The sequence below is a fragment of the Lampetra planeri genome, chromosome 21, assembly GCF_965212315.1.
Source record: "Lampetra planeri chromosome 21, kcLamPlan1.2.h2, whole genome shotgun sequence".
Taxonomy (NCBI): domain Eukaryota; kingdom Metazoa; phylum Chordata; class Hyperoartia; order Petromyzontiformes; family Petromyzontidae; genus Lampetra; species Lampetra planeri.
This window is the reverse complement of record NC_136127.1, coordinates 9,733,907-9,761,732: the sequence shown is the minus strand read 5'-3', so window position 1 is coordinate 9,761,732 and position 27,826 is coordinate 9,733,907. Positions and strand designations below refer to the sequence as shown.

The window sequence follows — 27,826 nt, the reverse complement described above, 5'->3', positions numbered from 1 at the left end:
ATGGATGGATGCCACATGCATTGCTGGCAGAAAATGTGTGTTTTTTTATGGTGAGGGCAGTTTTCTCATATTGTATTCCAATTGTGCATTCGGAATCCCGCCACGAGATGAAGCGTCCATTCCGAACTCTCACACAGCAGTGCAGCACCCGGTGTTGGAGAACGGTTGCCGTAGAAGAAGGTATCACAGAACTACTGGTGACTTTGTTTTTCCTTTAGCTTGCAATAGAGAGAAATGTTGATCACGTGAGAGTCAAAGATGCGTTTCTGTGTCCATAACTGAAATTAAGGCAATTTAGGTGTGAAAAAAACCGGATGTAATTTAATGTTGGGTTTATGTGCAGCCATTCATGGCCGGGCTGAGACCATTTACTCATTCTGGATTGAAAACTCATTGCTTTAGAGCTGCTCTTTGTGTGTTTAGCTTGTTATCCTTGCCACCGCATCTCCGATTAGCACGGCTGGCTACGTACGGTGCGAAAGAAGTTCACCACACACGTTGGTACATACAATTAGGTTGCGGCTGCCTGGATTTGAAATCAGGATCTCAGCAGTGGCAGCTTTAGAGCCGCTCTCAACTCTAAGCCACGTGACCACCTCACAAGCTCGCCCTTCGAGGCACGCGCTGCGTGTTCAAGTTGCGTTCTTCTTTGTTCTGGGGCGAGTGAGCAAAGGTAACGGCACCTCCGCAGCAATTAGTCGCGTCGCAATATTGACGCGCACCGTTGCTGTTTGTGTTCAAACATCTTGCATGCCCCAACCCGCCATTAGCATGGGAAATAAATCTATAAGGATCGTGTTTCCTCGCTATGCTCTGATGCTCGTCGTAAGTGATGGATGTTTTTTTTTAATCTCCACTTCAAATGACTTCATGTCGCCGAATGTTGTTGTTGTTGTTATACATCAGACCAATTAAAAAGATTTTTATATTGTTGAACCCAATGTGAGAAAAAAATTTACACGTCGGCTTTCGCGACGACATCGCATTTATCCCTCTATTTAAGACCGAAATAGGAGGAGGATATCTCTACAAATCTGGCTGTCGCCTGATGATTGTGATTGTAATGACTGGCGAAACGTTGTCCTCGAATTGTAAATGTTGTGGGTTTACTCTCCAACACACCAGTGTGCTGTACTTGATCCTCTCAGATGGAAACGATGATTGAGATTCAGTGAGCATTTCACTGCGTTAACATAACTTCCCATTGATATTATTACTTTCATTTTTACAAGAGGACGCATTCAATTCAACTGTGCCACCCGCATGTGAACTTGAATCTTTTTTCTCTCTCCCAGAAATGCTCTCCGCTGCGGCCAAATTTAGCCACCCGCCGACTTTACTGTGCCCATTGCTTCAGGAGCAAGGCACTCTTTGAATATCACACCGCGTCGGGCTGCATTCATCAAGCACAGGCCTGTAGTTGAATAGTGACACCCAGACACTGCACAATTTTAATCTTTCTGTCACTGCCCTGAAAACCCCTCGCTGGTCCGTGCTTGAAAGGGTACGAAAATTCAGAGGTGGGAGGGAGAAAAATTACATGATGAAAAAAAAGAGAAGCTTTTAAACAAAAGCTGCAATAAATAAGTTGGGGAAATAAAAAACAATCTAGAAAGATTAAGTAAGTCAGGAAAGCACGCGATTATCTTCCCCATTACAAAACAGCAGCAGATGGCGATGCACAGAACATCGCATCCTTAATGTGCTGTGGAATGGCTGAAGGGAGGAGGGGGTGCTGTGATCATTGTGCAAAGTCCCGCGCAGCGGCCTCACCACTGAGACCCTTGTTCACAACCGTCGGGCTTGTAATCCACGGTCGTTTCGGATCTTAAACGTAAACTCATTCGAAAAAAAATCTTCCATCTGCTCTGCCCTCACGTGACGTCAACACAGGGCATCAATCGCCCGCAGCTCAGAGATGACATCGCCCTCGCATGGTCTGCAGCAGAAGTCGCAACCGGGTACCCGTACCCGTACCCTACCCGATACCCGGGTAGCCGTTTGCGACCCTGGTGCGGCCGGGTACGGGTACGGGTAGGCCGTGAGTCACTGGTGAGTAACTGTTTGTCACTCATTTCCCAACGTCTTGTCTCTTCTCACAATTCAAGTTCATAGAATCAACCCACCCGCGCCTGCAACATGGCTTCATCCCAGAGGTCGCAATCAGGTAACCGTACCCTACCCGATACCCGGCCAGGTACGGGTAGCTGGGTATCGGGTAGGATACGGGTACGGGTACCCGTTTGCGACCCTGGTGGGGCCGGATTACGGGTACGGGTAAGGAATCAAAACCCGTTTGCGACCTCTGGTCTGCAGGAGGTCGTGGGTTTTATCCCGACCCTCATGCTTGTATATTTTGAGTTTGCGTGTTCTCTCCCTGTGGTGGTCACATGGATTGTTCTCCGGGTCCTCCGATTTTGCCCTCCGCATTTAGTAAGGACGCGTTTTGATTATTTGGCTGCTTCTATAAATTCCCACTTGTGACGATGATACGAGCCACTTCAGAGATGGCCTTGTCACCTCTGGTAAAGGGCTCTTTGCTCAGGTGGGCTTTACCTGGTTCATAACATAGTTTAGTTTAGCTTTAGCTTAGTTTCCCTCACGATGCTGCCTGCCAGACAGTTTGATTCGCCGTTGAGTGACGTGACCAAGCTGCGAGCCAAATCTTGAGCATATTTGTGCGGTTTGGCAACGCACCCGCGGTGTTGACCGGGGCATCCGCGAGGTTCGAACCGCAAAAACCTACCCCCTCGAGCCTTGTCACCGCCCCGTAAAAGGGGTCCGGCCACGGTCAGCCGATCCTCAGGGCCCGTGCAGGTGGTGGGTGGAGCCGTGGGTACTTTCACCCGTTCCAAGACCGTCCTAAGTCAGCGTGGCCAAGGAGGCCAAAACACCCTCTGGAGGGGCTTTAGCGGGGAGGTCCTTCCGTCAGCGGCGGCGGCAGCGGCGTGCGATCACACGGCCGGCGAGCGCCGAGACTTGGCCGCCCGCTCGGAGAATTAAATTGCAATGCGCGACGCGGAGTCGAGACGGAATGCCCGTACGGCTCACCCTCATTAACCCCCTCAAAATGTCACGCCGCCTGTGATATTGTCTCTCTTAAAGCGGTGCTTATTGCTGAATAAATAATAATTTAATGAAATTCCCTTGTTTTAAATAATGGAGCCAACCGATGGTGAGTATTGGGGCAATGAAGTAAAATCAAGGCTTCTTTATGTTCCGATCATTATCACCGAGGCCTAAGGCAATTACTTGTTCTGTTTCTCGTAGCTTTGGGTTTCGCTTGTAATGGTAACCGGCGCTAATCCACTTGCGATGATTTATTAAATCCATGTATTTAGGGAATTGCGGGTGAGAGGGTTAAGGGCCCTGTTATTACCTCCTCAGCAGAGAACATTTACAAAGACGGGGTAATTACATTATACTGTATAATTCTGCAGTTAACCAACCACTGTGACTAATGCACATCAGTTAGACACACCGGATCATCTGAAATCAAACTGTAATTTTAATCACCTTGTTTCTGAGGCAACAAAAAAAACGCAATACAGTTGCAAAATTATTCCTGATAATTACGAGTCTGTAGTAAAAAAAAAACATAGATTGTGCAACAGGCCCGCCAAAACCCTTTTTTGTGAATTGGACACGCGTTAAACTCGAGCTTATTGGGTGTCGCGGCAGCGTCTGCTAACCTTGCGTCGTGTAATTTCACCGGTACACGACGATGGGACATACGGCAAATCTTTTTTTTAGCCGGGCGGCGGTGGCTATGCACGTGGCCTGTAATCCAGCACTGTGGAGGCAACGATGGTTGATGGATGTCGTGCGCTGCGTTGCCAGGAGTAGGCGGCACAGCGAATGTGGACACAAACTATTCCATCTCGATGGGATAGAGTGTTGCCCCCTCGCATGTGCGAGTTTTCTCCGGGTGCTCCAATTCACTCCATCGCGTACAAGAAGCACTCATCAATTGGCTGAGAATTATTTTTTGTACACTAGAACCCCTCTTAACGACCACCCCTGTTAACGACTAATCGCTTAACGACGGTCCTCAATAGAGCCCAATGTGTAGTGTATAGTGTAGTGTATAGTAGTGCAGAGTAGAACTCCTCTTAACGAACACTCCTGTTAACGACTAATTCCTTATAGACGGGCCTCTATAGAGCCCAATGTGTAGTGTCTAGTAGTGTAGTGTATAATAGTGGTGTATATTAGTGTAGTCTATAGTAGTGTATAGTGTAGTGTATTGTAGTGTATAGTGTAGTTCCTCTATAGAGTCCATGTGTTCGCTTACCGACCATTCCCATGCTAACGACGGGCTTAGGACGAGCACGCGACCGCCAATTTCGGACAATCGGCAAGCTCCAAAGTGGTTTGACCAAGCCACGGCCAATCAGCGATGTCCATTCATGAGCGTTTGGGCATTGTTTACATTCAGTGTGGCAACATCTCTTTTGAATTCTTGGTGTATTTTGACTTACAACTATAATGAAATCAATAATTACGTCTCCCAAAGTGCTTGCGAATAAAGACACGAAAGTCAGGAAGACAATTAGTGTTTTGACGAATGAATAGATAATTGATAAACATTAAAAAATGTGTCAAAATAGGTTGCGTTGAGTAGTGAATATGGCCTGTCCTCGCTTAACGACCAAATCACGTAACGACCAGTTTCGTGGAACCAAATACCGTCGTTAAGAAAGGTTCGACTGTATATAAGGGACGACAGAGCTCGGGGAATTGTTGGCACCAACTCACCGCGTGGCCGCCTTCCGAGAGGGATGCATTATGGGTTGAGATCATCACTGCCCACGTTCGGCATCTTCTGCCCGTTCAAATGTTTCCACCAACTCGCAAATGCGGACAAACGCGCCGCAAGACGCCACGGCGCAGTAACTTTCTCAGAAGCATTTTGGCGTCGCGTACCGCAATGATTAGTATGCACGTTGCAAATTCTCTCCGCCCGTGTCTAGACCCGCGGTTGCGCAGTCAAAGCTAACCCAAGCTGCAACAACAACAACACAATTAAGGCATTAAAGTGTTTTCTGTGTGTGCATTACAGTGCGAAGATAGGGAGAGAAAAAAATATTTAAAAAAATATTTCAGAAATTTCAGTCGGGCCGCACAGAACAAATAGAGATATTTAGCGCAGTACATGGCTTATCGCTAAGAAACCTTATTAGCATGAGTTATAGAATGTCCGAAAGCAGCTGGGGAAAGAGCAATTACATTTTCACGGGGACGAGTCTGTTGATAATCAACTTCAGTGCTGCCCCAGTAGCCCCGTGAATAAAAATGGAATTTTGATTCACTTGCTTTGTATAAAATCGCCTACGCACGTGGATAATTGGCTGCGCAAGATTTGCGGCAACGAGGGTGCGCCGCGCGGCTCTGTGCGGGATATTTGCTATTCAAAGAAACATTTCCAGCCTTGACTGCCGATCATGGGGTTATTTAATAGGCCAGAAGCCCCCTTTTCTCCACACGTCTCCCGCTTGGATGCGGCCGATATTCACCGCTTCCCCCGGTTTGTTCGTCGGTACGTTTCGTATTCAAATTTCGGAATGGTGAATATTCGTCCATGCTGGAGGAATCCGATGAGCTGTGAAGCTCTTCTCCACAGGTGTCCAGTAGGGGCGAGCCAGAACGTTGCAGCAGCAAACGATGTAACGAAAACACGAAACGTATCCCCTCGCTAATAACGAGGTAATCATGTCCCCACGCGCACACAAACTTCGCACACGGCCCACAAACGTCACATCTGGATGGAAGCCTTTTGGATTATTATCGCATGAGTTGACGCAGAATTTATAATCGCTTATAAAGCTTCCCACCACCCTTTAATTGGTGGTGCTGCTGCGATGCATTGGTGGTCATTTGCTTAATGTCTGGCAGAAACGCATTTTGCGAATTTGAAAGCATTGTTGCACGTCTGTGTTTCTGTGAGTGTGTGTGTGGGGAGCGGTAGTGCAGCAGTTAGCGCACGCACTGCGTTACGAACCCGGCGACCCGGGTTCGATTCCAGCTCACGGCCAACACCAGCGACGATTATCTAAACCGGTCCTGGGCCTCTCTTAGGTATACTCAGCCTCAAATAAGTATCTTGTGTCGTGTGTAAACATCGCCACGAGGGAGACAAAGGCGGCCGGGCGTGGTGCTGGCCATCCACCCCCTCGTGTGCCGTGCCGGCCTTCATAGGTGTTTGCGAACAGCAGTCGCCCCAACAGTCTGTTACAGGCTACACGGGGGATTATTGTAGTTGTTTGCCTGTGTTTGCTCGTGTTTGCTCGTGTGTTCGTGCGTGCCTTTGTTACACAAGCAGAAAGGGTTGCGTCATGGGAAACAGTCATGTTTCGGGAAAGTCACGTTGAAAGAAATTAAATTGAATAATAAAATACGACGTTTCGATTGCAACACAAGCAACCATCATCAGGTACAAATGAATGGGAAAACAAACATAGTAAACTTGGAAAATACAATGCAATACAACACAGAGAGTCGGCCCACACAACAGTCAACACCCCACCTGGTTGATTACGTTCTTCCAAAGATTGCTACATTTGAGAGCGAGAGAGAGACAAAACACGGTAGTGTAGTGGTTAAGTGCACCGCCCTACGAAACTGGCGACCCGAGTTCAATTCCCACTCACAGCCAAAAACGGCGATGAATATCAGAGCCGGTCCTGGGGGCTCCCCTCGGTCCACTCAGCCTCCGATAAGTTACCTGGATTGGTGCGTAAGCATCAGCATTGGGGAGACAAAGGTCCAGCCAGGCGTGTCGCTGGCTCTCCAACCCCATCGTGTTTTGTGCAGGTCTCCTCAACAGGTGCTCGCCGACAACACTTGCCCCAATGGCCTGGCCAAGGCTATATTGAGGGGACCTTTGTCTTTGTGTTCGTTCCACATTTACGTGTGAATCAGGATGATGGGGATGCCGGGATTGGAATTTTGCCGGGGGGAAGGGGTGGGGGTGTGTTGCTGAAGAGAATGGCAATAGGGACAGAGTGGCGCATTCGCATCGCTTCCTGCGGTTGTCACTGTCCCTCCAGCTGCTTTCTCACTCTGCTACTCACGCGGAGAGAGAGCCAGAGAGAGGCACCACAGTGGCTGCACACACAAAGCCACCGGCACTTGCCGTCGACGTCAGCTGGGGAGGGGGGGGGTCCAGGGAGAGAAACCATCTGCAATGATTAGGCAGATGGGCGCTAGGTGAAGTGTGTCTGCGCCTCTGCGGCTGGATAACAAACGCCGCTTAAAATGATAATGAATTACTCCGCTGTGAAGAGAGGAGGAGGAAGAGAGAGAGAGATGGGTAAAAAAATCCGCTAATAAAATCCATCCATCACTGACAGAATATTTCCAGGCTTGGCGTTACCACCGGGTGTGTTTACATAACCATCACTCTGTTTGCTTAAGCGGGCGGTGTGTGAGGGTGGCCTCAGTCACAAACGCTTGGCTGCGGGTTTGCCGGGATCTATTGAAGGGGTTGGCAAAAAAAGCAAGTGGCCGTCGCTTGTCAGATAAATTGACATCTCCGACTCGGTCTCAACCGCGTGTCAGGCGCACCGAGGAACAGCGCCCCGTGCCGAAAAGAAGAGGTTAATGAACTGTCGCGTGAGCAGGTGCAGTGAGGTGGAGTTACCCCCCTTAGAGTTCCATCGTTTATTTAGTTTAAAAAGCAGCGCCGCCCCACAATGTTGGGCAAGGTGAAAAAACCAAAACGGAAAGTAGAGAATGCAATTTAAAGCTTTCGTGACTGCAGCGTCTGAATGAACACCACCAAGCTTTCTGACAGACCTGTTCTTCACCTGAGGACGGCTGCTTGCGTTGTGGCCGAAACGTCGTGAGAATTGTATTATTTTATTATGTTTTATTTTTATTATTTTATTATCTCCCTTCCACGTGACTTTACCGAAAGAACCAAGAAGATAGAGAATGCATTTTAGTTTTTTGCTTCTATTTCGGCGCGTGAGATCGAATTTTTGACAACCTCACCTGGATCGTTGCGTTTTTCATTGAATTATGCGGCCATGCAAAATGTGCATCGGTATGGTTAATGACCTAGAAGTTTTTTTATTAACAGTTTACGACGAAAAACTTTGTCAGTTATTGCCACCGAATCACGGGGGTCCCCGTTATGTTTAACGCTGCCGCTGCGACGATGCGCAGCTCGCTCGCGCGACGTTATACGTTTGCTGCAACATTTATTTTTAAGAGGAAATGTGTCAGGTTTATTTTTTGTGGGTGTGTATTTTTATTGTTGCGTCCTGTATTCAGAATTTAGACAAACGCTGAGGATATCCGAATTTTTTTGGGGGGTAACAGGCTGCATAAATTCCCCAATAATGTTTCGGTCAAAATTAAAATCATCCATTCAAATGCATTATTTAAATCCACGTGAGGTCCCATTCAGATGTGCCATTTCTTAAAACACAAAAACAGTTGTTGGATGGATGTATGAACAAGCTTAATATGACCGCAAATAAAAACGGTGAGCACATCCATTCTACGGAGAGGTGCGGTCCCTCATCGGCCGAGGAAAAGAGGAGGAAGGTTCTTGAGCCGGGATCGCAACAAAACCCAACAGGCCCAGGGAGTGGGCAGGACGAGTGGCTGGGGGAAGGGAGATTCAGACTATAGGGGCAGCAACATAGTGTGAGTAACCCCCCCCCCCCACCGCCGCTCCCACTCCACAACGGTTGAAGGTTGACCATAGGCCCTGACGGTTAGGGAGCCGCGGTGGCGAGATGTTAACCACCTCGCCTGGTATACAGGATGTTGTGGATTCGATCCCGACCCTGATGCCTGCTGTATATTTGGAGTTTGCGTGTCTCTCTCTCGTCATCACCACGGTGGCTAGGAGATTTTAGCTACCTCGCCTGGTCTACAGGAGGTCGTGGGTTCGATCCCTACACTAATGCCTGCTGTATATTTGGAGTTTGCGTGTTCTCCACGTGGTTGCGTGGGTTTTCCTCGGCGGCGTCCGGGGTTTTCCCTACAGATTTAGAAAGAACGCGTTTTGAGTATTTGGCTGCAATGCATTTCCGCACGATGATAAGCCACTTCGTTGTGATAGACAGGTAGCTTCTGAAAAAGAGCGAAACAGCTGAGTGGGCATTACCTCGTAAAATGTTTTTTTTGTTAAGTTAATGAAATATGAGAATAAGTTTTCCCCTTTTTTTCTGGCAACAAAACAGGTGTTAAGATCTTCTTGGTTCTTTCGGTAAAGTCACGTAGAAGGGAAAGAATAAAATAATAAAAATAAAACATAATAAAATACACGTAATAAAATACATAGTGTATTTTATTATTAAGATGAAAGCTTTAAATCGAGGTGTTAAGATGTTAAAACACCAAACTGAAACCTTTTACAAGGAATCATGTCTGCATTAACCACAATACTTGTGGTCAGAATGCAAACAAAAAACACGCTCTGATAATATATGCATTGTCTTTGAAACTGATTGTTCCACACCAGAGACAGCTTTCTTTTGAGCCTCGTTTCAATTGGTGCTAGACCAGAGGACGCCTTTTGGGATATATGTGTAAAATGAGGTGGTGGCGACGATGCGTGGAATAAACGAAGATGGAAATGAGACGAGTGAATTGATTATGGGTGGCGATGGGGAGTTTGGGACGGGAAAGGCGTTAGTGCGAGTGGGGAGGACTACAAGGAGACATGAAATTGCAACGTTATGGAAGATCGTTTAGCGCACGAGCGATTATTGTTGTGGTTCGCGCCGGTGAAGTGAAAAACGATTCTCACGAGGACCTTTAATCGCGATTGGATACAAGACCTTTTCGCTTAAGACCGTCGTTAAGCGTCGTCAGAAAGAATAAAACCACGTCACCTGGTCCGGAATCAGAATTAAATCTCGAAAATCTAGAATAACCATGTCACCTGACCCGGTGAATGGTAGCGCCTCTAGTGCCTGCCGCAGTGATGTTAACTCATTATATACAGCGCACACGAATCAAAAGACGTAGATTCACACACGCGTGGTCCAATGCGCATATCGTGAGCTTAATAATTGACGAACTGATGCATCGGTCCAACACCAATAACATCATCGTGTAAAGCCTTAACGAACACAAGGACATTTGGCATTAATAGAAGTTAAGCATTCGCTCTTATCAAATATAACACAGGGCCGGATTAATCTCTCTTTTTGGATTAGCTGGGCATCGGGGAATAGCCGTGGGCCATCGTGGCAGCAGAGTAATGGGAACAGTGCAGCTTTTCTTGCTATCCAAGTCTCGCTCTCACAATGCGCTCATGTCTGCGCGTTGGGTAGAGCTGGGGGGGGGGGGGGTGCAGTGCCAAGCTGCGTCATTTAGAGTCCACACGAAATGAAGTAGCTCAGGCTTTGCAAGCGGACTTAAGTCGGCTTTGAAGACCTGGCTCTCTCGAGGTGAGGGAGGTAACTCACTGATAGCAGCCAGGACAACATTGTCCATCGCGGCTGGAGGGAATCTTTTATTTTTTCTATGCTATTCAACTCTTTAAAAAGATTATTTAAGATGTGCAAGGAAACCAAAGGAAAGAGATCCACAATCACGCGGCAGCCCACGGTAAAATAGCACGGGGAATTCAGTTTCCGCAGAGCATCTGTTTGATAATGGAATAAGAATAATGCTCATTTAGACAAGCCTGGGCAGGCTGCGGTTATTCGCAACAGATACTTTCATATTGTGGGAAGTTTCTTTTTTTCTCCTAGCATACAGCCTTTCAAATTATATGTGGTGGATGATAAAAAAAAACTAATCACAAGTGGATGGGTTAGTCCACGAGCCCAGACCAGAGAGTTTACTTGTCGAGACGACCCAGTGGTTCCTCCATCACTTAAAATGCTCACGCTTTTCTTAAATCGGTCAGTGTTCGTGAATTTATGCGATCACCCACTTGAAGCGAGTGGCATCGTCAAACAAGTCACTCGTATGAAAACAATAACAGGTTTTACCCCTTTCTGGCAATAAAACAGGAGTTGTGTTAAGATGGTCACAAACACCAAATAGAAACCTTTTGCAAGGAATCAAGTCTGCGTTACGCACATAGGTACTTGTGGCAGAACATGCAAACAAACTTGCTCTGTGTAACACACGTCATTGTATTTGCAACGGATTGGCCTACACCAGAGACAGCCTTCTTCATGGCCTAGTCTCACCAGTGTCAATTCAGTGGTACTCGCCGCCGTATGGATCTGTACTCCTTGAAGAGGAGCAGAGAGTCGGCGGCATGAATCGTTTCGGGGAAGGAAGCTACAGACGATGGTTGGGGAGGGGGGAAGAAAACTAGGATGAGTAAACCCCCCCCCCCCCCCCAAATCATTGAAGGTTGACTAGAGTCCCCGGCAGTTATCCCGAGTTGCTGCTGGGGACGACTAGCGTGCCAATCGCACCTCCGATTAGCACGGTCGGCTACGCACGGCGCAAAGGAAGTTCAACATACATGCGTACCTATTCTTAGGTTTTTTCGGTAAAGTCACGTAGGTACAAAATTTAAATTAATAAAAGTAAAATAAAATAAAAATCACGACGTTTCGGAGGCAACACAAGCTTCCGAAACGTCGTGATTTTTATTTTATTTTACTTTTATTAATTGTAATTTTTTACCTGCGTGACTTTACCGGAAAAACCTAAGAATATGAATCCTTGCAGTCACGAAAGCTTCAAATCTAGAATATATGCGCACGTACGACTAAACTGGGCCACGTCACGGTGCGGCCGAATTCGCGTTGTGCTGCAGGCCACAAACGTTTTCGGCTCATCGCAGGTGGTGCCAGGGTGTGCTCTGAGCCTGTGCGCTCGGCGACTCGAGGATTCAAGCGGCCAATTCAAGCCACGGAGCCCAGCGCAAATTGCAAAACATCGGGTTGAAATCGGGGCTCTGTGTTTAAACCCACATTTCAAGTGTAGCCGGGTATGGCCATTTCATGGTATCGGCCTGATCGCTTTAATGACTGCACAAATATAACAAGTAGTAAAATAAATATTCTTGGTTCTTTCGGTAAAGTCACGTAGAAGGGAAATAATAAAATAATAAAAAATAATTAATACATTTCTTGCTGTGGATTTCACACCTGCTGATGATTGCTTGTGTTGCAGTCGAAACGTCGTGAGAATTGTATTGTTTAATATTTTTATTATGTTATTATTTCCCTTTTACGTGACTTTAACGAAAGAATCAAGAATATGAATCCCTGCAGTCACAAAAGCTTTAAATCAAAATGTTGGGTGTGAACTTAATTTGACATATTCCAGCTCTGACTAAAGTGAAAAAATATTCACATTTACCATTAGCATTGCCTGATAACAGAATGATGTTTTTTTTAATAAGGCATTGTGAATGAATATAGTGGTCAGTTTTTCGTTTGTTATTTGGCCCTGTACACCACTGTCAAACACAGTCCCATTATTTCACGTATGCATCAAACATGATTGGTATGTGCTGAAAATACTTTTATGTAGCACGGAGCGCCATCTGGTTCTTTGGTCTGGTCATAGGTGTCATCTAATCAGGGCACTTCTGACAAGATTGAGCCTCGCTTTTGCCACCGAACAAAGTGCCCAATCTCGTCAGATCTTGGAATTTAAAGCAGGGTTGTGCCTGGTTAGTATTTAGATGGAAGACTGCCTGGTAATATCAAATACCAGATGTTTAAAGATTTGGGCTGCAAGGTGGCCATGGAATGGAAGTACGGCCAGTGGATTCTTGAATCAGAATATTTGTTGAAACTGGAGGAATCCGATGAGCTATTAAGCTATTTTCACAGATGTCTAGTAGGGGCGATTCAGAACGTTACAGCAACAAACAATATGAAAACACAATAGGAGTGCAAAGTATAGGAAAGGTAAGCAAATGGCAAAAAAAATCTATTTATTTTACCATGTAAGGCCCACTGAGCTATTAGATTATTTTTCAGATGCGAACTGGCCACAAATGATGGATCAACGAAGTGGCTTATCATGTGGAAATTGATAGCAGCTTTGGATGTTACCCATTTATCGAGATTATGTCCGTGTCCTCCCACACGAATACTCCTTCATGGAATTAACCAAAAATCCACATGTTGCAAGACCCTCCTGAAAAAATAAACTATTAAACGACTAAACCATTTTTATTTTACCAGTAAGGCCCACTGAGCTATATAGATCTTTTTTAGAAGTGAACCTGGCCACAAATCATAACTCAACGAAGTGGCTTATCACGTGGACATTTATAGCAGTCAAATACTCCGCGAATTTCTAAATAACTCTGAGACTCAGTAAGGAGACTTCCCTGGGTAAATACGGGGCATTGGCATTATCGATAATTATTAGTTTGTCAATTGGCTGTCAGTGTTTTGCGTCTGGCCAGCGTCTAGCTACCTTGGAAGTGTGGACCAAGGATACCCTCCAGAGAGGCCTCTCTAGAGCTCCCCCGAGTGGAGGCCCTTCTGCCGACAGTGGTGTGGGCGAGAGCGATTGCAGAGCTGCACCTTTACCTGGGTGTTTTCATGCGAATGGACAGGAATAGCCAAGGGTGGCAACCTCACATTATGGAGGAGGGGAAAAGGACTTCAAGTGCAATGGCCACCGTGCCATCTAAATGTCTGATAGGGTGTGACATTTGACGCTGCAATCTGCCACTTTCCTAAGACACACACTCACGCCCTCTCAAATATAAGATCATCTCTAATAAGCTAATAGCAATTATATATATACTTAAATTATCCTGGGTGGTGATGTAGATGAACCTCATTATCCCACTCCGCTGCAGGGTATCTCTTTGTCTTAACATCTGCCGTGTTCATAACCTGTTGTGTTTTCTTTCTCTCTTTTCTTTTCAGGCACAGAACTGTGCACTAGCGCTTGAAAATTCAGCCCAGCGTGAGCACTACAGCTGCTGCCTTGATGAGGTATATCACCCCTCAGCGCACGTGAAACGCCATCGCACGTTTTTAGAGGCTGCTGAAAACATCACAATTTTTTAAATGCCCCATCCAAGTTGTTGGTGACTGGCAGACGAATAACGCCCACTTCCAGGATGGTGCGCAGGGACAGCTGCCCACTGTGGAGGGGGGGTCCCCTTGGCAACGGTTGCAGGGGGGGGTCCCCATGGCAACGGCTGCAGCAGGCACGTCGAATTGGTGGAGACGTCAAGTTCATGTGAGACACTTTAGAGTTGCCGAGTCAATCGATCCTTTCCCATTCTGATGACGTACACGTGCGTCCATCGGTTTTTCTTCCGATTCGTCGTATACGTCATCAGAAGGAAAGGTAAAGTAAAAAACGTTATCGGTGCGGGTCGGAAGACGTGCCAAGGCACCCACAAGGCCACGTGCGAGGGCGCGTGGCACTGTTTGACGCCAGCTAACGCTGCAGTTCTCTGCACTGAGTACAATGTTTTTAAAAAAAACAACCGTGAATGCCTCTCTGAATAAAATTTACGCTAACAACCGCTTGCGCGTTAGGAGATTCAGTGGTAAACGGGACACCCGCCCTGCAACTTGCAGACGTCTCGTAACGGGAAGGGGTTAAGCAAGCGACCTATGAATGCAAAATTTCTGAAGGCAAATGAAAAACAAAAACGTTATCTACCATAGCCGCAGAGCTCAGCGGCTCACAAATGAAATTGGCGGTGTGAATTTGATTCCCGGCCACGGCCAACATCGGCGGAGAGTGATATTTGAGCCGGTCCCGGGCCTCCCCATTCTTCACGAAGTATGGTCACATGACCACCACGACTGCCACGGTGTGCGACGGCTTTTATCCAACAATGGATTGACAAAAGGGGCTGTCGTGAGAAAGTGAAATGAAATCTTGCATCGGTGTTTCAGGTTGCGCTTGAACGGATCTCCGAGGTGTCCCGCCGTGTGTCCTTTTGGCACGACGAGTGAAGCCGCGCTTCATGCGCTGGGTGCATCGTCAGGAACTCAAATTCTTCCCCCCCCAAAAAAATATCCTAATTACGTAAAGCGAAACGTCGGACGCCGCTGCAAACAATACGTGGAAAGAGCAGCAAACACGGCAGAGAATCGGATTCAGTATTAAAGGGGCATCAAAATAAGGCTAACATTTGGTTGGCAAAAAAAAACACATTATTTCTGAAAACCTTTCAGCTGTCAGCGCGGCACATTAATAACCTGCAAGGAGTGAACAATACTTTTTGCCGTGAACGTACTGCTGACTCTCTGCAACTTTTCCCTCGGTGAAATCTACTTGTTAACAATTAAAGGAATATCTGGCTCCATTTTCATTCAATTTCATGGGCTTTCACCAGGTGTGTTTCGGGTATTGCAGTTTTTTTCAGGGGACGTTTTCCTCTCTCCTCTCCATGAAATTCATTTATAATATAGAACAGTCAAATTCCATACTGCACTACAAATTGTATGAGTGTGAATATTTGGTAAATGACAAGTCTATGAATATGTAGTTGTATTTTCACAAATAAGCCGAGGCCTATTACGTTTAGCCTGAACCAGCTGAGAGGCTGAACCAGGTGAGGGCCTGAAACAGGTGAGAGCCTGAACCAGGTGAGAGCCTTGAGGTGTTGCTTGAAGGTGGATGGTGCTCGGATGCTGCGTATCATTGCTGGGTGATTTGCCCGTAGGCTTATTGTAGCTATTTATATGTAAAACAAGATGAGAGGCATAAAAATCGCACCGCGTTCGCCATAAGCCGAGTCATAACGGCTCGGTAAAAAGGCGTGCGCGAGAGAGACGCGTATTCGCAAGAAAGCTCTTCGGGGATTTCACCATTGACAGGGAACGAGGGGGTGGGGGGGCATTACAGAGGCTTTAGGGGAAGCAGCAGCGCTAGTAGCAGCAGCAGAAGAAGCGTGACACTGAACGCGTTCAATGTTTTCCTTTGAACCACGGGGCCCAAGAAAGCTCCGCCACCGTTGGCGTGACACGTCTGACATTTGTCGGGCGCGATCGTGGCCATTGTTAACGGTGTGCGGTGTTTTTTTCCGTTTCCTATCAACGAACGTGAGGCGGTGGACCAACGAGACATCGCGATATCTAAAGCGCACTCAACTATTAAGTCATTTTCACGTAGGTTTAGCCTTTTTTCAAATCGGAATCCGAATATTTATTTGTACTGGATGAATCCGATGAGCCACAAAGCTATATTTTTTTACAGAAATCCAATCGAGGCAGGTTTAGAAGTTTACAGCAAGACACGATGCAAAAACACGATACCCTTTTCATTAAGAATATGTTTTTACCCTTTCTGGCAATAAAACAAACAGTTGTGTTAAGATGTTAAAACACCAAGCTGAAACCTTTTGCAAGGAATCATGTCTGCATTAACGACATATAATTGTGGTGAACATGCAAAAAAAAACCATGCTCTGACAGTATATGCATTGTCTTTGAAACTGATTGGCCCACAGCAGAGGCAATGTCTTTGTGCTGTTCGCCTTTTGGCGTCCTCTGATCTAACGCTGTTTGAGACTAGGCTCTAAAGAAAGCTGTCTCTGGTGGGGACCAATCCGTTTCAAAGACAATGCATATACTGTCAGAGCATGTTTTTTTTGTATTTTCACCGCAAGTATATGCGGTTAATGCAGACATGATTCCTTGCAAAAGGTTTCAGTTTGGTGTTTTAACATCTTAACACAGCTGTTTTATTGCCAGAAAGGGGAAAACCTATTCTTATATTTTGATACTGGCAAGGGAGGTCCCATGACCCTTTTCATTTTTAAAACAATTCTCTACTTTTCGATTTAAAGCTTTCGTGACTGCAGGGATTCATATTCTTGGTTCTTTCGGTAAAGTCACGTAGAATGAAAATAATAAAATAATAAAAAATAAAACATCATAATGTTTTATTTGTATTATTTCCATTCTACGTTACCTTACCGAAAGAACCAAGAAGATGAATTCTCTACTTACCGCAGAAGGATATTTTATCAACATTTTCAACCGAGACACCCTTGCTAATCTCGTGTGTGTGTGTATGTCTAAAAAAAAGAAAATCTATTAAAGCACATCGAGTTTGACACACACCCCGTGTACATCACGGCGCTACTATAATCAAAATCACGCGGGCTATTGTGCACGGTTGAAACATTTTTCAACTCGCATCACATCAGTGCCCTGCCACCACCTGCTCGATGCTTGTAATCCCCATATCACGCGGGGGCAGAGTTGAAGAGAGGGATGGGTGAATTTGGCAGCGGAGGCTCTTGGGGTCTGGGGTGGGGGTTTAGTTGGAAGAAGAGAAAGAGGGGAGGGTTGATCAGATTTCTTGACATTGCTAAATGGTGCAAAGTTGAGAGTGAAATTGATTTTTTTTTGTCCGTTTTTTTTTCCTTCTCCGCTCCCCTTTTGGTATTCGCCGGATCTCCGGCGAGTAAGATTTTAATAGAAAACCTGTCGTCGCTCTTCATAGCCCAGCTCAGCCGCTTGCGCAGCGTCTCCCTGGAGATTCTGCGGGGAGGGGGGGGGGAGTTGAAAGGTTACCGTAACGACATTTTAATGGTCTCATTGGGCCTGGCCGATTGTTACACTCCTGGGAATTAATGTAAAATGAATGTTGTCTTAACACATTTTTTTGTCAAATGCTTGAGTAACTTTTAATGGATTTTACATGGTGCGCTCTCTCTGTTTCTCTCCCTCCCCAGTTATGCTCTCTTCCCATTCGCATTTCTTTAATTCGCCAAACATTTTATCCCTCAATTTGCAATTCTCTCTATCTCTCTCTCCGGCTCTACATTATTATCGCTGTCCTACCCTCCTCCCCCCCTCCCCCCCGGCTCGCTAACCTGGCTGTCTGGCTGTCACCCACCGATTTCCCCCGTCTCTCTCCCCCCAAACCCCTCCACTCGCGGACTCCCATCACGCTCCACCTCGCAGGTGTCCAAGCAGGTCATGCAGGCTGTGTTGACGCAGCAGGTGAGCAATCGAACACCTACGATTGTGACACGCGGCACATGGAGGGTTGGAAGGCAATAGTGGGAAGGTGCAATTGTTGTAATTTGCCGAATCTTTAAAGAAAGAAAAGGCAATAGCGCCGTACAGTTATAAACGATAATGCGTTTGTTTTTTCTCGGGCACAATCCGAATGGAAACTTTTCTTTAATTTTCGCGTTTTATTTGAATCGTGCATCAGATATTGAGAAAAGGTGGTCAATTTTACGTGGCAGAAATAAGTTCACACGTTTTATTGGAAACCGTCTCCATAGCTACATTATTTAAAATCAATGTTTTTTTGTCTAATTGTTTATATATGTTACATAGATAAATCACCCCTGATTTAAACACAGAGCACAGGAGAAGGTGTAATGGTTGTAATTTGCCATATTCTTAATATACTAAAAGCAATAACGCTATTGAGTAACAAAAGCATCGTTTTTTTTTCCAAGCACACTTTACATATGAAATAAATAAAATAAACCTAAAAAAACTGTAGTGTTTTATTCATGGCAGAAATAGGTTTAAAGATGTTCTCTGGTTGCTGTCTTCATGGCTACATTGTTGAAAAGAAAAAGGGTTGTGTCATCTACTTTTGGTTAAATATCTCAGAGCGCTAAAATTCCTCCGTATTCTCTCGGGTCTATTATTGTTTAAAGTGGTCCATTGGAGCCTCTTGTTGGCCTTCGTTCAGTTGTGCCTCAGGCAAGGTATGAAGGGAGTACATCTGCGGCCTTGTGCATAATAAACATCCCTCAACACCACAAACAACAACAGCAGCAGCAGCAGCAGCAAGGTCCTCTGCGCATTGGCACCGCCAAGAAATTAAACATCCTCAATAAAAAAAAAATCCAGCATTCATCTCATTCGCTTTGAAGGTTTAGCCCCCAACGTCACGGCTAAACCGAGATCCCCTGCATCGCTGCGCGGGAAGCAATAACTCTTGAAGCATTGTTCCCTTCGACACGCCGCTAAGTGTGCGCTGAATAATGCCTCGCGTAAATAACCGCCGTGGTGCGAGCCACCGCCGTGCATAGCTTTTGGCGCATTTCCCATCGGTTCACGGGCAACTTCATGCCCGCGACTTCATTCCGGTCTTCTTGGTTCTTTCGGTAAAGTCACGTAGAAGGGAAGTAATAAAATAATAAAAATAAAACACAAAAAAATAATTTTGTTTTATTTTTATTATTTTATTACTTCCCTAAAGTCACGTAGAAGGGAAGTAATAAAATAATAAAAATAAAACACAAAAAAATAATTTTGTTTTATTTTTATTATTTTATTACTTCCCTAAAGTCACGTAGAAGGGAAGTAATAAAATAATAAAAATAAAACACAAAAAAATAATTTTGTTTTATTTTTATTATTTTGTTACTTCCCTTCTACGTGACTTTACCGAAAGAACCAAGAAGATGAATCCCTGCAGTCACGAAAGCTTTAAATCGAAATTCATTTCGGTCGTGACGGCGGCCAGTGCGACTTCATCGCCGGTAGCTGCAGGGAAGTGGCATGCGCAATCACGCCCCAGTGACGTTCAGAACACGAATCGGAAAATCAAGGCCGAGGACTCCTCGAATCGCGTGTTGACAATCAGCCTTTGCAGTTTACACCCCTGCCCGTGGTTCTCCGTTCACCTTCACTGGGTTTTGCTCTCCACACGAAAAAATGTATAAAACCTGAAACCATCGGTGGACGAGTTTTTTCACACGCAGCTCCTGCAGTCTGGAGTGCCCTCCCGCTCCACGTTCGACTATTCAGCTCCGTCACGTTGTTCACATCTGAACTGAAAGGCGTTTTTTTTCGTCCAGGCATCCGCTAAAAATAGGTAATCACTTTTTGTATATTGGACCGATTGATATAAACGAGTCGTAACTTGTAGGCACTCCAGTACTGGTTTGGTTGGGAAGTTGGGATTGCGGTCTGGAATGTGACCTAATGGACTCGTTTCTTTGTTGTGATCACTTTTTAGTTTGTTTTGCTTTTGGTGCCATTTCTTCATTTGTTTATAAATTTTAGATTTTTCTTAGGAGCAGGGTTTTGATTTACTTGGTAGTGGCTGGATGTGGGATGTTGTTCTTATAATATAATAATATAAGGACCAAATATATAATGAATGTAAAGCGTTATGGGATGCCATTAGCACAAATGACGCTGTATCAAATGAAAGTATCGTAAAAACGTGCGAACTCTGGTGGTAGTTTCATTTTGGTTTATCGAGCATTCCAGCCACGCCACATCTTCATAGCTTTCTCAAGGCCCCTATGAGAGCAGCAGACATATGTGTATAGATTAGATAGGGGGCACACTGACACAGAGTAATGAACGTGTCCACCCTATTTTTTTCAAGGAATTGCACAATGTACGGGGAATATGGGAAATCACTCCAGAGAAAATGGATTTTTTTTCTTTTCCATATGTATTTACAGGAAAATGCGACGTTCAGCGCACTTTGCTGCGAAATTATAGGAGAGCGGAGAACATTTACGGGAAAGCCTTGTCTGCGGTCTTGAAAGGCCGAACAATAGCATTAAATTGAAATACGTTTGGATGGACCTGCTGCTGCTGCTGCTCGAGTTGCCTCTTTGATGCGAGCTGCACGTTTGTGGTCGGGCGGTGTGTGCGCGTCTGCCACCCAGGCTACGAGGGAGCAGTGTTCGGCGCTAAAGGCGCGGCTCATGAATGTGGAGCGGCAGAACCGAGCCCTGGCCACAATCCTGCTCGAGACCCTTGGTATCCCCGCCTGCCCTGGGGGGCTGCAGGTAACCCACTTCTGCCTTTGTGGAGAACGGCCCGTCGTGCCTTGCTATTGTGACGGGTGGCCCCGCAGGAGGGCACGAGGCACCTTTTTGGCAAGGAGCCAGGGGTGCATGCTCGTGTGCGTGTCCAATGTGGCATCTCAGAAAAAAACTGTGTGTGCGTGCGTATGTGTGTGCGTGTGTGTTGAACTTCTATTGCACTGAACGCAGCCAATCGGAGTGCCTGCACTGCGCTAGGAACCCGGCTACCCGAGTTTGATTCCTGCTCATGGCCACCAACACCAGTGACGATTATCTGAACCGATCCTGCACCTCCGATCCTGTCCTTATGCAATTTTAAATTTTATACTTTGTCTCTTTTACTTTTTTTTGTAATTTGCTTTCCTCTCCTATACATTGCACTCTGATCGTGTATTTATTGTTTGTGGTCGTAACTTTTTGACCCGACCCTTACTGAACATTTTGGTGAAAAAGAGCTTTTTCGCTTATCGGATTTCTCCAGGATAAATAATGATTAATATTCAATTGATACGCACACATTACACGACTCAGTCTATCTTGCCTTTCTCGCTATGCATGGTGGATTCGGAGAGTCTGGCTTGGCCTAGGATTTGCTGAGGCAGGTAGCTTGAGGAAAATATACAGCCCCCCCCCCCCCCCCCCCGTGTCTAAAAAAGTTACTTCTTTAAGCCAGGGTGTCTCAGAATATTGAGCTATTTTGTCCCTGACGATGCAGTGTCAGGAGAGGTGCTAACCTTCAGGGGTTATACTCTTGGTTCTTTCGGTAAAGTCACGTCGAAGGGAAATAATAAAATAATAATAATAAAATATCACGACGTTTCAATTGCAACACAAGCAATCATCATCAGATGTGAAAGCCACACCAAGAAAATTTGAAAAAAGTGGCGCTTTTTTTCTTAACGTCAGCACCACGGACAGCAACTTGCGGGTGTTCAGACAGACGAGTTCATCTACGTGACTTTACCGAAAGAACCAATAATATGAATCCCTGCAGTCATGAAAGCTTTAAATCGAAACTTCAGGGGTTAGTTTAGCGTTCGTAATCCTACCCTCTTCTCGCATATGTAGACGTCCCTGTATGAAGATGTTAAATCTGTCACTTTGCTTTGATTTGTTGGTCGATACACAAGTGGGGAGCAGTGGCGCGGTGGTGAGCAGCTGCACTGAGTTCAATTCCCGTCCACAGCAAACGTCAGTGGTGAGTGACATCTGAACATTGGCCAGCATGGTGAAGTGTGGTCACAAAACCCCCAATGACCGATGTGGAATGCAGAGGCCTTCATCCAGCAATTACTTGACAAAGGACTATTAATTGTTATTGTGTTATACAAATGAGATGGTAATTTATGTAAAATAGGGCCCAGGTATGACTGATAATATAATTATACGTACATATCTGCCCTCTTCACATAAGCCAGTGTGAGCCGATTGAGAGACAATTCTTCACTGTAGGGATACCTATGGGGATTACAGGCATGAATGGCTAAGGCACAAACGGTACAAAATAGGTGATGCTGCTACAAACGCAACAAACGTCATCCAAGAAATACCGTCGGCGAAAATGTTACACAGTGCAAGGTGACGAATGAGAGCACTGCATTGTGGACACTGTTGTTGTGGTCATGTCAGTTGAGCCCAAGAGAAAACTGAACAAACCACGTGATGCGTTATTATTTACCTGTATGGTTTTTGCTCCCATGATTAATTTTGTAAATTTACGCAGTGCAAGTGTACAAAGGCTTTACAATTAATTGAATGGCTAAGCAAGACATGCTGTTGTTCGAATAGCAGGGTTGGCTACGTATGGTTAAAAAGAAGTTCAACATACAAACGTACAAATGTGAGACGGTTGATATCTTTATATTTTCTGCCGTCTTATTTTCAGAGTAGGCGCCCCTAATCTCGCTGTCTGTAGCTTCGGCTCGAGCATGTCTCCTTGTGTGACTCCCCTTCTACGATGTATCAGACATTGACGAAATAAAATAGAACGTGAGCTGAAAAGTATCGCAAGCAAGCGTGGAGAGGTGCACGCTCAAGAATTAGTGAGAGACGGAAAGAAGAACGCAAGGATGAGAGGAGTGAGTGGGCTTGGGCAGGGCACTCTGCTATAAGGGGTGAAGTCCAGTGGTCAAGGCTAACAATGGAATAGCACTAATAGGGTTTTTCCCCTTTTTTCTGGCAACAAAACTGACACCTTTTGCAAGGAATCATGCTTACATTAACCACAATACTTGCAGTCAAATGCAAACATCTCATTACTCTGGTAGTGCGTTGTCTTTGAACTGTGCGCCTTTTGGCGTCATCTGTTCGAACACCATATGAGACGAGGCTCTAAAGAAAGCTGTCTCTGGTGTGGACCAATCAGTTTCAAAGACAATGCATAAATTATCAGAGTATTGTTTTTTGTTTGCATTTGACTGCAAGTATTGTGGTTAATGTAAGCATGATTCCTTGCAAAAGGTATCAGTTTTGTCGCCAGAAAAAAGGGGGGAAACCCTATTAGTATATTTTGGTACTGGCAAAGGAGGTCCCATGATCTAGCTGCTCACCCCAAGCTCTCATTACTCTGATAGTGCGTTGTCTTTGAACTGTGCGCCTTTTGGCGTCATCTGGTCGAACACCATATGAGACGAGGCTCTGAAGAAAGCTGTCTGGTGTGGACCAATCAGTTTCAAAGACAATGCATAAATTATCAGAGTATTGTTTTTAGTTTGCATTTGACTGCAAGTATTGTGGTTAATGTAAGCATGATTCCTTGCAAAAGGTGTCAGTTTTGTTGCCAGAAAAAAAGGGGGGGAAAACCCTATTAGTATATTTTGGTACTGGCAAAGGAGGTCCCATGATGAAATGGAATAGCAACCAAAGGAGGCAGCAGGCCTGAAAGGTGGCATGAACCGTGGATGTCGAGCAATGGGGAGACGGCTTGGCGAGGCCTGCGTCTAGCAGTGGATAGATCATGGCTGATGATGACGATGATGACGACGCCAAACAGGGGGCATCGACGTGGTGTGGCAGTGCATTGATTTGCTGTCTCAAAAAAAAATCCTCTTTGTTCTTAGAATTCACGATGTGCCACATCAGTTCTACATGGCTGACATTTTCCAACCTAGAATTTACAATGCCCGGGGACGGAGCCCTTAAGAGCAGGCTTATTGTGTTGAGCTATTGACCCCCGAAAGCGTTTTACTGTGTACTAAATATAATCCTCCCTGAAATACTCCCCAAATCGGTGCGAGTGATTTAGGCATGGAAACAACCAATTCCACGAATTGATTCTGAGCATCACAACCTATTAATCTGCTTTCTTTTCACATTTGTTTACCTTTGCGAGGCCGCATCCAACAACGGCCACATTGTAATTTAATCACTCATTTGCGAGCACGCGCGGCGCATAAATTATGCAAAGTGCGTAACCGTTAAGAAATATATATCTATAGGTTTTGTCACTTTCAATTATCTCGTAAGTGATGTCTTATTGGCATCTAATTCCATGGTGGGTCTATAAGTTGTCTAATGAAGCGAAGAATGATGAAATTTATACGACGGGTTCTTCTACGTGCGTGGGAGTTGAACGTGTGCTGGAAGGCAATTTTTTTTCCCGGTGAAAATCGCGCTTCTGTGTTTCTGCACGAAAATGCTCGCACAGCGTGGATGGTAGAAGTACATTTCATTGATACGGTTTTTCTCCCCGGCTCTGTCGTGTTCATCCCAGATCACCTTTTGCCGAGAATGCAAATGAAGTGTAAAAAAAAAAATCTTACGAACACACGCAAGTAAAAAAAAACGAAGCATATACATGCGTATGTTTAGGAGAGAGAGAAAAAAGAAAGCGATCGTTTTGGTTTTCATTTTTACACACTGATGGAATATAATTTTTTCTGCAAGAACAAAAGGCACAATACGGTACTTACGGGGGAGAAAGAAATGGGTTATCTCAACGTCCAGACAACAAAGGGTGTTTGAAGGAAAAGCATGTAGTGCTATTGTATGCAATGGTTCATTGAAATTATAGAGTCTGGGCACAGAATTCAAAGGAGGCGTTAAAGAAATCTTACTGCAGCTGAGTCGGTGTTTAGAAAAATGTACCTCAAAGGTTAATCCTTCTCTGCATTCGCAGCATCAAGAATTGTCGATGGTTTTTTTTTCAGAAGCGCAATGTCCTAACAAGGACGAGTAAGTTTCTGCCAGGCCACCAAATTTAGTTGCATCCTTTGACTTTGTACACTTTACACACAATTACATTGTCAAGCTGTCGAGCCGATGACTAAATCACAACGAACGCGCCCCAATCTTGCCGGATCACGGATGATAAGGAGGGTTTCGCCTCGTTACCGCCTGGATATGGGGTGACCGCCAGTGGAACACCAGGTGTGTCGTAGACATGCGAGGTGGCGGCAAACAGCAGGCGGCATGTCAGCAATGAGTTGTGGTACACGGACACATTAACTCGCTAGTCCTGAGACTGTACGCGAGTTGAATCCACCTGCGGGGTTAGGTGCGTGGGGTTTCATCGGGGGTCCTCCGGTTTTCCTCCCACAATTACGCCAAGAGACGCTCAATCGTGGGTTTGGGCCAAGGTTTGTGCCGTGGTGCGGAGAGAGACCCTCCTGAAATTTTTTATTTCAAGCTTTTGTGATTACAGGGATTCATATTCTTGGTTCTTTCGGTAAAGTAACGTAGAAGGCAAATAATAAAATAATAAAAATATTCAACAATAACAATTTCTCACGACGTTTCGACTGCAACACAAGCAGTCATCATCGGGTGTGAAATCCACAGCAAGAAAATTTGAATTTTTTTTTTTTTAATCTTACGACTCGGTGAAGCTTTCCAGGGCAATGAATTGACGTGAATTAAAGGGGTAAAAGTTACAGTCCCTTGGGAGTTGCTCGCTTGCGCCCACTGTTGTGCTCGAGATCCCCATCCAGAGAGTACTTGGCCTACTCTTCAACCCCTGGCCAGACGTCTTGGACGATGCTGAAATGCCCACACTTTACCCCACCACACGCGAACATGCCGTTCGGCTGACTGGTGTGTACCCCATTTATATTGCTGCGATCGACAAAGATGGGGGGCGGGCGGGGAGGGGAGGGGGGCATTTAAGCAACTCGCACAATTGTTTCAACTGCGGCGGCTGGGTAATTAATTGCTGCTAATTTGTTGGCGTTAATTGGCATGCACCAGCACGGCTCGTTGGTTTGGAGGCGCGGCTGCGGTCACGGCCCTCATAACCTGCCGCAACGTTTGAGAAACATTGCCTCGTCGCTGTTTTTTCACAATTGAGAGTATCCATTATAGCCACATGGGCGCGGGGGGGGGGGGGAAGCTCCAGGGAAGGGGTGAAGAGTGGTTCCAATTATTTTCCTAATCGTTTGAAAGATTTTCTTCGCAGAACTCTTGCAATGAGGCCCAGAGCTAATATGTGTGCAATTAATCAACGTATTTCATCATCTCTGAGAGCACCTTTTGAAAGTGTTTGGGGCGAGCCCCGTTGCCCCACTGCTGACGGCACCAAGGTTCCTTGTCCCAAGATCTGCTCTTGCAACACCAGATAAGGCGCTGGTGTTACGTTCCCAATGGTGTCGCCCGCTTGACCTCTGAGTTGACCTTCGAGCCTCTAACGTGCGATTTTTGGCCGGGCATGTATAAAGGAATCGCGTGTCACGCACTTTCCGTAATTCGGGGACGCGATTTTGATTAACGAATCACTCCTCTCTCTCTCATTTTTGTCACGCTTTGCAAGCAAGGTTGAAAGCGTTTGAAATTTGCTGCGTCGTCGGTCTGTCCGTCACATGGTGGGGGGATGAGGGGCGGGGTTGGCGGGGTTGGCACTGTGACTCTCGTAAAAGTGATCTGATGTGGACACAACTTAAATGTAAAGCTACGTTTTATTCCGGGCTCACCCGATAGAAAACCGGCCACAACGACGATCCGAAGGTTGCCACGTGCCCCCCCCCCCTTCCTCGGCCGGTACTGCTCTTAGCGCCGTAGTCTCGTCGCGGCCGACGAGCATGTTACGCACCTGTTACAAGCACTGCCGTTATTATGGTGAGCTGAAGAATCGCTCACTCGATGTATCCTTGCGCCCCTACTGCCTGCCTGTGTACGCATTTAGCGCGGAGGTAAACATACATAGCGCACACTGCACTACGAACCCGACGACCCGAGTTCGATTTCAGCTCACCATCAAAATTTGTGACGAATTTATGAACCGGGCCTGGCCCTCTCCCTGGTCGACTCAGCCTCAAATGGGTACCTGGTGCGGTGTGTAAACAACAGCACTGGGAATCAAGAGGCGGCTGGGCGTGGTGTTGACCACCCAACGCCTCGTGTGCTGTGCCGGCCTTCATAGGCGCTCGCTAACAGCACTTGCCCAAACACTCTGTGCCCACCGCACGCAACCTGCCGTTCGACTAACCTTGGTGTGTTATGTGGACAGAGGAAAGGGGGATTTAATGAACTTGCTGTCAAATAATTATCAGGCAGGCACATGTGTCCATACGTCCACGATGAAGCTTAACCACGAGGATGTCTGAAATGGCATTTCGTCCATTGGGTGCTAAAGAGCCTTCAATCGTGTGCCGAATATATTATAATCAACATTTTTCTGGAGAGCATAGCTGTCATTTGAATAAGAAAATCCGTGAATGGGTTTCAGGCAGAGCCTTAAACCACCATTACTTTTTTTGTTCGGATTTCATTTCGAAGCGATTCTTGTTTTTTTTTTTTACAGCAAGGGTACACGGGCTGTCACAGTCCACGGTTGCTTGCTGTAAGTACATTTTATGGAAATGTCATTTTGGGAGCTGGATGTACGGAGAGATGCGTAAGAGACCTCTAATTTTCGATTTAAAGCTTTCGTGACTGCAGGGATTCATATTCTTGGTTCTTTCGGTAAAGTCACGTAGAAGGTAAATAATAAAATAATAATTAAACAATAAAATTCTCACGACGTTTCGATTGCAACACAAGCAATCATCATCAGGTGTGAAAACCACAGCAAGAAAATTTGAAAAAAGTGGCGATTTTTTCTTAACGTCAGCTCCACGGACAGCAACTGGCGGTTGTTCAGACGGACGAGCCCATCTATGCTCGCAACGGAGGAGGGGGGAGAGAAAGAGAATGAAATGCGGTCTGAAAGTCACCGTA

General features: G+C 45.8%; 1 protein-coding gene across 1 annotated transcript in view; it reads left to right on the top strand.

Annotated features, from left to right (window-relative positions):
• The window catches only part of LOC144724654 (uncharacterized), a 194,446-nt gene that overhangs the window by 64,096 nt on the left and 102,524 nt on the right, over nt 1–27,826 (top strand). Inside the window, exons 7-9 of the mRNA XM_078603951.1 lie at nt 13,830–13,898; nt 17,844–17,882; nt 20,537–20,659. Of these exons, the coding sequence (XP_078460077.1) occupies nt 13,830–13,898; nt 17,844–17,882; nt 20,537–20,659 (231 nt within the window). The remainder of the gene's footprint in view (nt 1–13,829; nt 13,899–17,843; nt 17,883–20,536; nt 20,660–27,826) is intronic.